At 53.6% G+C, this 10,730-nt stretch overlaps 1 protein-coding gene across 3 annotated transcripts; it reads left to right on the top strand.

Moving 5' to 3' along the window:
• The first annotated feature begins 407 nt into the window (after nucleotides 1–407).
• On the top strand, nucleotides 408–9,184 carry KCTD10 (potassium channel tetramerization domain containing 10). Of its 3 annotated transcripts, none has more exons than XM_061374714.1 (7): nucleotides 408–491; nucleotides 1,837–2,050; nucleotides 6,102–6,271; nucleotides 6,701–6,787; nucleotides 7,025–7,077; nucleotides 7,801–7,996; nucleotides 8,963–9,184. In XM_061374714.1, exons 1-7 carry the CDS (start codon nucleotides 489–491, stop codon nucleotides 9,179–9,181), a joined length of 942 nt encoding a protein of 313 aa, XP_061230698.1. In that variant the 5' UTR covers nucleotides 408–488; the 3' UTR covers nucleotides 9,182–9,184. The 3 variants fall into 3 exon arrangements, with proteins under 3 accessions (XP_061230698.1, XP_061230697.1, XP_061230699.1); XM_061374713.1 differs by having other exon boundaries at nucleotides 6,698–6,787; XM_061374715.1 differs by lacking the exon at nucleotides 408–491 and having other exon boundaries at nucleotides 1,800–2,050; nucleotides 6,698–6,787.
• Nucleotides 9,185–10,730: the final 1,546 nt, after the last annotated feature.

The raw sequence follows: 10,730 nt of genomic DNA, 5'->3' as shown, positions 1-10,730 counted from the left end.
CAGAGCAGAGACACCCCCCCCCCCAGCCCCAAGGCCCCTCTCGCAGCCCCGCAGGCCTCACCTCGCCCCGCCGCGGGCACCGGCAGGGCCGGGGCAGCTCCGCCGCCACAGGCCGAGGCCCAGCGCCCCGTTGCCCGGCAGCCTCCCCCTGTATCCGCGCTGCGGGTCCGCCCGGCAACCCGCCCCGCCGCTTTCGTTCCGCTCTCTCGCTCCCTCGCTCACCCTCCAGCTCCACGCAGGGAAACCCGCGGCTCTGAGTCTCGCTGATGCGGGGCGAGCCGAGCCGAGCCGAGCCGAGCCGGGCCGGGCCGGGCCGGGCCAAGCCCGTGAGGAGGGAGCGCAGCGCGGCGCCGCCCGGAGGAGGCTGAGGGGACATCGGAAGGGTTTGGCAGCGCACCCGGGCGGGGGCGGAAGTGGCGTGAGGGGCGGAAGTTCCCCCGCCCCGGCGCTCCCGCTCGCTCGGTCCGTGGGGCTGCGCTGCGCTGTTCATGGTGAGGGGGGACCGGGGCCGAGGGCACCGGGCGTGGGGGGGAGGGGGTCCCGGAGGCTGCGATCGGAGCGGGGGGGGGGCGGGTTGGGGGGAGGCAGGAGCTGGGGACCCGGCCCCCGGTGAGTGACGGGGTACGGGGGTCTCAGTCCCCAGGGGCGCGCTGCTGGGTTATGAGAGGGGTCCAGCCCCCGAAGTTGGGGCGCTTGGAGAGCGGGTGCAGCGCTGCTGTGGGGGGGATCGGGCCCCCAGCATTATGGGGGGGCTGGTATGGATGTCATTGTCACCCCAGGATGGCGCCTGGGGCTTGGGGAGGGCAGGGATGGGGGCTCTGTGCCCCAGGGGCCTGGGCTGTGGCCTGGTGTGCTGGGTCCCCCGTGGGCATGGCTCCTGTCAGGGTGATGGGAACCAGTCCCTATGGCTGGAGAGAGCTGGAGCCGGAGCATGGCGCTGAGGAGGTGCCTCGGCACTGCAGGCGGCTCCAGAGGGAACGGTCCCCTGTGGGCACCTCTGCCCATGCCGCTTCCTCGCCGTGTGAAGCACAAGGCGCCCACGGAGCTGCGGCTCTGTCACGTTTGCTATGGGATCGTTCTGCTTTTAGTGACAGCAGAGCCAAAACCACTCGGTGCGGGCAGGCAGCGTGCTCCGGAGGTGGCAGGACCTGGGGCTGCCTTCAGGTGTCCATCACCCCCGCACCCTGACACCAGAACCATTAACAGTTAATGGCTTGATTAAGGATTTATGGTTAGCGGCTCTCAGAGCATTTGTAGGGCTAAGCCAAAGTGCTCCTGTTACAGCCCATGAGCTCATTAGCTGCCTAACCAGGAGTGACTGGGAACTGTGGGCAGAGGCAGTGGGGACGTGGGACATTGGGTTTTGGTGTCCCAAGGAGGGAAGGGAGTGGGAAGCCCGTGTGTGCTTTAAGGGGATAAAGCCTCAGGAAGGCTGTGGCTAGGCTGTGTTTTAACGCACAGGAATCATCCACGCAAGCTCTGGGTGTTGGGAATTGCTCAGTTACCAGATGATTGGCAAAGGAAGAGCTTAAGCTGTAGAAGCTGTGAAAGAAATGAACACAGTCTTTGTGGGAAAGCACTGGCTGTTGCGGGGTGAAATGCTGCTCAGTGTTCACAGGGTTCCTCACTGGCCAGGGGCATTTATGGTCTTTGGCTGGTCTGTATCACTGTCAGAATGAAGATCAAGTCTAAAATGCTTGAGGACTTCACAGAGAGGAGCTGAGGCTGATGATGCCCAGCCCGTCTGTGAGTGCTCTGTGTAAATAACCCCCAGTGACATGAGCGGGGTGTTGTGTGTCGGGGCTGCCCGTGTAACCGGTCGCTGCTTCCTTGCAGGAAGAGATGTCGGGAGAAAGCGTGGTGAGCTCAGCAGTGCCAGCAGCGGCCACTCGCACCACCTCCTTCAAAGGCACCAGCCCCAGCTCCAAGTATGTGAAGCTCAACATTGGTGGTGCCCTCTACTACACCACCATGCAGACCCTGACCAAGCAGGACACCATGCTCAAGGCCATGTTCAGTGGCCGGATGGAAGTCCTCACCGACAGTGAAGGTAAGGGACTGCCCTCGTGTCCTCATGCTGGTTTCCTTCCTCTGCAGTGGAAAGAGCTCAGAAGAGGTTGGAAAAAGTATTAGAGAATGGAGAGGAACATGGAGTTGTAGGCCCAGGTATTTCTGTGATTTGTAAGTGCTAAAGCTCAGTTTACACAGCTGAGAAAAGATGGGAACAAAAGGCTCGTGTGACTTGGGAGGAGTCATACAGAGACCAAAGGGAGACTTTACAACAGTCTTCCAATGCCTAAAGGGGCTACAAGAGACCTGGAGAGGGGCTTTGGACAAGGGCCTGTAGGGACAGGCCAAGGGGAATGACTTGAACCTGCCAGAGGGGAGACTGAGCTGAGCTCTTAGGCAGAAGCTCTTCGCTGTGAGGGTGCTGAGGCGCTGGCACAGGGTGCCCAGAGAAGCTGTGGCTGCCCCATCCCTGGCAGTGCTCAAGGCCAGGTTGGACACAGGGGCTTGGAGCCAGGTTGGACACAGGGGTTGGAGCAAGCTGCTCCAGTGGAAGGGGTCCCTGCCCATGGCAGGGGTTGGAGCCAGATGAGCTATAAGGTCCCTTCCAACCCAAACCAGTCTGGGATTCTATGAGTTGAATAGTTGTCTGGACAGCAGAAGGACAGTACCAAGTCCCAAGGCTCCTGTCAGGCCCAGATAGTATGAGCTGTGCTTTTAGAACACTAACACTGAAGCTCTCAAGTGTATGGAAGATGGTGGGATAGAGATTAAGAAACTGTGAGTGAGTCAGAGCTTGGGTATTTACGCTGAAGCCCAGGAGGCAGTTCTCTTATCTCGTTTCCTTACCTCAAATCTAAGTATAAAATGTGCTCTGAACACTGGGACCCTAGTTTAGAAGCTAAAAGCTGATACTTTGGAAATGAAATGGTTTTCTTATGGGAGTACGGATTGTTTCCTTCAGTGTAACAGAGCCAGAAACTTGCTATTATACTAGTGACAATCAGAGAGCTGGCGAATGGGTCTCTCCATGTTAAATGTGTCTGGAAAGAAGGAATGTGCAGGATGTCAAACAACAGCCTTCTCAAGAAGCAGTGCCCGAACCAGATACATTGATTTTATCTTCTGATGATCCGAGATTCTTGAGAACATTTAAGTTAATGCTGTAGCTAAAACGTGTGTGTGATGAGTGCAGCGGGGAGCAGAGGTTCAGATCAGCGTTCTCACGTTGAGGGAGTGTCACAGTTTAACTGGAAGCACAGCGTTCTCTATGTGCTGATGGGCTTGGATACCTTGTCTGTAATGATGAGTGGATCACTGGGGACCTCTCCCCTTGCTGCTCAACCCCAGGCACTAATCTGGGACTTGCCAAGCCCTGCAGTTTGGAAGGGGATCGGAAATTCCAAGTGAATTGTGGAAGCCCACCCTGGCCTGGTCCCAGCCCTTCCTCTGGGCATCCTGGGCAGGTACCACAGGAGGGCTGGTACTTCCCATCCCATTCCCAAGGCTGTAAGCGCAGGTTGGTTTGCTGGAGAGCAGCTGACAGAACCATTGCTGATGTGAGGGAAGCTGGAGTTTAATGTGCTAAAATCTCAGACTCAAGGCAGCAAAGCCCAGGTTGATTTTGCTCTGGATCCCTCAGTGTCCGTGTGGGATTGCTCCATTCTGCCAGTCTGTGTTTTAATAGGAATTTGATACTTCCTGTCTGTTGTAACTGAGACACTCCCATTGCAGCGGATCTTGCTTTATCTCCCCGGGCCTGGTGTGACACTGGGAACTGGGACAATGGTATCGGAGCTGTTAAAGGAAACCCTTGTAATCTGAACTCCTTCAAAACACCCCCTGTTGGTCACACCCAGAGGCTGGCCCAAACAAAGTGGTTCTGAGGAAAAAGGCTGGGGAAGCTGGAAGGAGGCAAGTGTTAAGCCAGCCTCTGGAACGGGTCATGAGGTTCAAATGCATTCTCCTGAGCCCAGCACCATCTCAGAGCTTAACAACTGCAACTGGGAGACAGGAAAGACTTTGAGTTCTCTCTGGTGGTGGGCGAGTGTTTGCAGCTTAGAAATGGCCCATGAGCTGTGGCACATTGTCATATTTGACCATCTTATGGTAAGGAGCAGAGAGAAGGGGGTAAGTTTTCCAGGTGCATCCATCTCTTTCCAGGTTTCTTTTCTGCAGTGTGGCTGTTCCCCTCGCTTAGCTATTAATCAACTGATGGAGGTGCGTGTTCTTATCCAGGTACCAGTAAGAATTGAGCATCAGGCAGGCTCCAGTGTGAGGCTTCAGTGTCAGGATGCTGTTTCATCTGTCAAAGCTTAGCCAGAAAATACAGCCTGGTTCCAACGAGTCTCAGGTTCCAGGATGCTGTCCCTGAGACTCGTTGTAAAACAAGAGATGTATTTCCTACTGTGAGGAGGTTCAGGGGTTCCTCCCTCGGTGAATGGATCACAGGACACTTCTGTAATGCTGCCATTAAAATAGCTTCAAAGGACTCCAACTGAAACCCACTTCTTGGGCTGTGCACAGCCGTGACTGAGTGGCACGGGGTCATTTCCCTGTGAGTCCTTGTGCTTTGGCTGTTTGGTTAAAACAGGAGGGCTTGAGCCGTCCCTTGTATCTTGCAATGCTGCTTGAAGTGTTCTCTCATCTCCAGATGAAAATGAGCAGTTCCTCCGTGGTTTCACCATCTATAAACAGAAAGCTGCAGCAGACTTTTACAGCCTACAAAGGGAATCACAGTGGAGATAACAGAGATGTTTGGGGATCAGAACTGTGCTCCTGCCCTGCCCATTGCCTTCCTGCACGTTGATGTACTCGAGTCAACTCTGTCACCGCTGCAGCTGTGGAATGGGATGTCCTTGGTTATTAGCATGTCTGGAGCTCCCTCTTTTCCTTAAAATGGGAAATCTCACTTTCTATACCTCTGCACTGACAAATGAGCTGTTCCTGCTCTGGTTGGCCAGGTATAGCCTGGATCAGTCTCTTAGAACTTGATTTCTGTCTCTAGTTCTGCTTCCAGCTTTCTAGTCTGCAATTGCAAGCACGCTGTGCTTTATGTAGCAGCACGATGATGGAGATGGAAAGCCTGTAGTAAACTGCTGTTGAGTGCCTCAGTTCTCCACAGCAAAGGGCCACGTTCCCTTTCCAGTTGCACCAAATGTTCAGCCTTTACCAGCGATTCCATTCATGCAGAACACACAGGGGCTGCTTTAACCTACTTTCCTTATTTGTCCAAAATATGAGTCTTTCCCCACAAGCGTTTCCTCGCTGCATTCCTGAGCTGCAGCCTGGAAGAGAGGCCATCTGTTCATTTATGGAAACTGGAGCCTCAGCATCGCCTCCCATTGCTCAGGGTCCAGCCTGGTCGGGCGGCAGACGGGGAACAAGAGGCGAAGCTCAGCTCCTGTGTCACCGGTGAACTGAGAAGGACTTTGGTTGCAGCTCTGTCTCCTTTCCTTCACACCATTGTCAGCACGTACTTCAGATTCCACTTATGCTGCTGCATCGTGTCTTGCAGCAGTTGATGGTGTGCTGATAACCCATGTGTTACCAAGTCAATGCGCTTTAGGGGTATGCAGTGTTTGCCATGACGCTGCCCAATCTGCACGGCCTGTCTCTTGCCAACCTTCTTGCACATCTACTGGATCACAGGGGGGTTCTTGTGCTGTTTTCAGGTGCAAGAAGCTTTAGATGGTCAAGGCTAGCTGGCTTTACTTTAGTAAGGAACAGCCTCATGTGTGTCACAGGGCCCTAAGATAGAAGGCAAGAAAATAACGTGTCAGGGCTTTGGGATAGAGGGAGAACAGAGGTTGGTTTGAGAATGAGAAGTATTTGTTCCTCTGTTTCAGTTAATTATTGTCAGTAACTGGAGAGCTATGAGAAACAAGCGAACTTCCCACCTTACTCCCACATACCCTGCACTGGAAATGCAGGAGGAGCAGTGTATTCCCTGGGCTCTCTGCTGCTCCGCTCATCAGCTCAAGCAAGGAGCTGGAGTTTCTCCCTCTCGGCAGGAACCTGCTCGGTGCAGGTGTCAAGGCCTTTTGCCATGTTTGCCTCTGCTTCTCCTTACTGTGCCCTTCCTCTGTCCCCAGGCTGGATCCTCATCGACCGCTGTGGCAAACACTTTGGGACCATCCTGAACTACCTGCGGGACGGGGCTGTGCCGCTGCCGGAGAGCCGCAGGGAGATCGAGGAGCTCTTGGCTGAAGCAAAGTACTACCTGGTGCAGGGGCTGGTGGACGAGTGCCAAGCAGCCCTGCAGGTAGGTCACAGAGCTGAGGGGGTTCCTGTGGCTGCAGCGAGGGGTCCACAAGAGGAGGCAGCATCTGAGCAGAGCGCGATTCTCTGCTGGTCTCCACCTGGTGCCTTTTTGAGGCTGGGATGGAATGGAAATAGTTCACGTTGTTGATCTGCTGGAGACTGCTCCCATCCAGGCGGATGTCCTGAGTCATTCCCACTCACAGGGATAAAGAGCTGCTTAGTTCCCTCCTCTGAGAGCATTCAGAGAGCAGCAGCCTGCTTCCTTTGCACTGTTCTTCACTGCCATCAGGGTCTTACATGGCAAAATGATCAGCCATCAGCACAAGCACACTGACATCTTCAGCACAGAACACACAGGACCTTCCCAGTTCATAGGAACATGCCTTAAGGTCTGTTTAAGTTCAGCTGCTTTTACTTCTTGTTTCAGCAGAACAAAGATGCATATGAACCATTCTGCAAGGTACCAGTCATCACGTCCTCCAAAGAAGAGCAAAAACTTATAGCCACTTCCAACAAGGTACGAGCCAGGCTGCGTCCTCGCTTGGGAGGGTGAGAGCCAACAGTGATGTAGTCACAGAGGGCTTGCAGCCCTACTGCCTACCTGTGCATGGCAGTTGTGCACCAACAACAGTAACAACTGGGCTTGGGCCTGATGGTGTCACATCCTATTGCAGCTTCTCTGCTGTGGGGTCTGGGCTGGCATTCCAGCTCTTCCTCTACTGCCTGTAATTGATCCATGGTTTGTGTTTTACAGCCAGCAGTGAAGCTGCTGTATAACAGAAGCAACAACAAATATTCCTACACCAGGTAAGTGGCTTCTGCTGGACTTGTTTGAAGTTTTAATATACTAAAACCCATGACAAGCATTTGCTTTCTCTTCACTCGGAACCAATGACAGATTGCAGCTGGCATGCACTCAGGTTTTTCCCTATTAATTTCAACCTTCAGTCAGAAGGGAGCTTGCTGTCATCAATGGAAGGTTATTTCTGTGCCAGAGGGTTCCTCTCCTACTTCAGTGCAGCTGGCAGAGGCTCCTGGCCAGCTGCTGGCCTGCATTCCCCATGGGCTGCAGCACGTTCTTTGAATGCAGGAAGCTTTCTTGCTGCAGTGTTCTCAGTAAGTGGTAAAATCAAGGCTGGGACCTTGTCTCCTTTCCTTATTCTGTGTGTTCCATGATACAGCGCTGTTTCCATCCAGCTGGTGCCGAACTTGAGCTTAGGATTGGCTTTATTTGAGTGATACGATTCTTTACACCAATTAAATGGTCCTGGGCAATGTTATTCCCAGTACTGCTGATGTATTCCTGCTTCTTCAGCAGCAGGTTTTCCTGCTTGTGCTAAAGTGGATAAATAAGTTACCCACTGCAGGGCTGGATACCAGCTGTAAGCACTGCCTTGGCAGAGACATGCGTGGTGAGTTGAAGGGAACTGGGCTTACAGCCTGTAACTGCTCACTGCCTGAACCCCGTTGTGTTCTGTGTGCTGCCTTCATTCCCTTGACATGACCAGCATCTGCCTTCATCCCTCGCAGCAACTCCGATGACAACATGCTGAAGAACATCGAGCTCTTTGACAAGCTGTCCTTGCGGTTTAATGGGAGGGTGCTCTTCATAAAGGACGTGATTGGAGATGAGATCTGCTGCTGGTCTTTCTACGGGCAGGGGCGGAAGATCGCCGAAGTCTGCTGCACTTCCATTGTCTATGCTACTGAGAAGAAACAGACAAAGGTAAGAGCAAAGCCCTGGATGCTTCCGGCAAGGGGCTGCTGGCAGCAGCGTCCTGACGTGTATCACAGTATGTTAGAGATTGGAAGGGACCTCAGAAGATCATCCAGTCCAATCCCCCTGCCGGAGCAGGAACACCTAGATAAGGTTACACAGGAACGTGTCCAGGCGGGTCTTGAATGTCTCCAGAGAAGGAGACTCCACAACCTCCCTGGGCAGCCTGTTCCAGTGTTCCGTCACCCTCACTGAGAAGAAGTTTCTTCTCAGGTTTAAGTGGAACCTCTTGTGTTCCAGTTTGTACCCATTGCCCCTTGTCCTATCATTGTTTGCCACTGAGAAGAGCGTGGCTCCATCCTCGTGACACTCCCCCTTTATGTATTTATATACACTAATAAGGTCACCCCTCAATCTCCTCCAAACTATAGAGACCCAGCTCCCTCAGTCTTTCCTCATAAGGGAGATGCTCCACTCCCTTAATCATCTTAGTTGTGTGCTCTGCTCTGAACACTCCTTTCTTTGTTGAGCATCTCTGCAGAATAATCAGTGCCATTCAAAGTGGTGCTGATCCAGGGGGTGCATTAGGATGGACGCTGCTTCCCTGTGGCACTTACACAGGGTGACTGTGGTATCCCATAGCGCAGGTTCGGTCCAGATCTTTATCTGCAGGCAAACTTGTGCATTTAGCAAGGTTTGGTTGACATCCCTGTGCAAAGACAGATCCTGGTGAGCAGTGATGTCACTTCCCCATGCTGCTGCTTTACCTTCCCTGTGGGCAGGCCTGCTCTGAAAACAGCCCCGTTTGCTGGCTCAGAAGCCAGTAACGGAACAGAAACGATTGCACTGGAAAAGATTCCCGTGCCCAGGGTGCAGTGAAGAGGCTTTAAAACCAGAAAGGTACCAGGGATTAAAGCTGAAGGTGCCTGGTGCCTGCAGCGGGTGCGAGTGATGCTCTCTTTGCGGGGTGGGCAGGTGGAGTTCCCGGAAGCCCGCATCTACGAGGAGACGCTGAACATCCTGCTCTACGAGTCCCAGGACGGGAGGGGACCCGACAATGCCCTGCTGGAGGCCACGGGGGGGGCTGCAGGGCGCTCCCATCACCTGGAGGAGGACGAGGAGCGGGAGCGCATCGAGCGGGTGCGGAGGATTCACATCAAGCGCCCGGACGACAGGGCCCATCTGCACCAGTGACTGCCAGGGAGCGCTGCCCCTCCTCTGCTCCAGCTCCTGCGGCACGGGAGCAGCGCTTCCCCTCGTGCTGTACATTACGTTTTGTAACAAACTAGGTTATGTTGGGGTATTTAAATGCAGTAGTTGTAGGGCAAGGATCAAGGAGGTGACTGGGCAGCCCATAGATACGGTAAGGACCTGTTGAGCAGCTGGAGAAATGCCCTGAACTTACAGCACTCTTTGCCGTAGAGAGGACGAGGGCTGGCTTCCTTTGGCTTTAGTAACTCTCCTGCACTTTAAACCATAGAGTCAGCCACACAGCTCCCCTCTAGGTACTCCCTGACCCTCTCTCCTCCCAGGCAGAGAACTGGGGTGATCTGAACACACCTGAGCTGCTGCAGAGCTCCCTTCTCCATGTATCAATAGGGTTGGTGGCTCAGGGTGACTCCCAGGAGGACATGGGACATGTGCTGACTTGATTGCTGTAGTGCTGGGGAGCTGCTCCTGCAAGGGTTCAGTGGCACTTCTGCAGCTCTGAGCTGTTTATCCCTTCTCTATCTGAATGGTTCGAGGGTGGAAGATGTTAAAATTCCCCCAAAAGGAGGCTCGGGAGCAAACAACTGCATGGGATTGCTTATCCTTAGGGTGGTGTTGACACCAGTATGCCCAGAGCTTCTGCCTGACCCTGGCTCTCAGCTGGGGTTTGTTTCCATCAGCTCACACAGGTCAGTGAGCTGAGCTTCCCTTATTGCAGCTAAGGCAGGAGCTGGGTTCAGAGCCCCTGTGCCAGCCCAGCATAGGCAGGAGGTATAGCTCAGTGCTGTAGCTGATACAGCAGCGTTGTCTTGCTCTGAGCAAGGACAACACAAGTACCATGGGGACGAGGAGTGGCCCAGAGTCCTTATCTGACTTACCCTGAGCATGTCCCAAGTCTCTTCAGAACTGGCAGCTGTGGGGAAGGGCAGAGCTGAAGTGGGTGCAGGAGCCCTCTCTGGTCCAGCTTTTTCTAAGAGTACTTTTCTATCATGAATGAATGTTTTATCTACCTCCTCATCTCTTGTTGCCTGTCGTGGACTCAAGTAACAATTACAGCAGAGGATGGTGTGCTACTCAATAGGACTGGATGCTGGAGGCTAATGCGCAGAGCCCCAGGTCTAATGCTTGATGAGAGGGAGGGAAACCCAATGTAGGGAGTCTTAAACTTCAGGCTGGTAACTTGGCAGCCACCAGAGGACTTTGGCCTATTCTAGAGGGGTTTTGACCCTTCATGTGGTATATCTCATGCTGGGGTTCATAGCCAGACATCTGCTATGGAGCAGCAGCTCCACGTCCCTGTTCCTCAGTGAGGGGGTTACATGGTTTTGTTATCTTCCTGCTGCAGGGATTCCAGCTCCTGGCTCAGGGCTGTTAATGGCACATTAACAAGTTAAAAACCAAAGTGTTGCCAGCATCACCAGCTGCGTTGCTCCAATGTGTTTCAAGGAGCAGTTACCCCCCAAACTCAGTCTAGCTTGCCTGTAGAGGCTAAAATAAAGTATTAAGTGTTTGCTTAGTGGTACAGTTTTGAATC

This window comes from Neopsephotus bourkii, unplaced genomic scaffold (assembly GCF_033783945.1).
Source record: "Neopsephotus bourkii isolate Nb327-2 ecotype Australia unplaced genomic scaffold, CSIRO-AGI_Nbou_v1 NB_1652, whole genome shotgun sequence".
NCBI lineage: Eukaryota > Metazoa > Chordata > Aves > Psittaciformes > Psittacidae > Neopsephotus > Neopsephotus bourkii.
Note: the sequence above shows the minus strand (reverse complement) of the source record. Positions and strands in the feature narration are given on the sequence as shown.

Bases quoted from the DNA above. Each gene is read 5' to 3' on its own strand.
- KCTD10 (XM_061374713.1), top strand. The intron at 6,272-6,697 runs GTAGGTCACAGA...TTCTTGTTTCAG, and splicing joins AGTGCCAAGCAGCCCTGCAG to CAGAACAAAGATGCATATGA. The intron at 7,078-7,800 runs GTAAGTGGCTTC...CATCCCTCGCAG, and splicing joins AACAAATATTCCTACACCAG to CAACTCCGATGACAACATGC.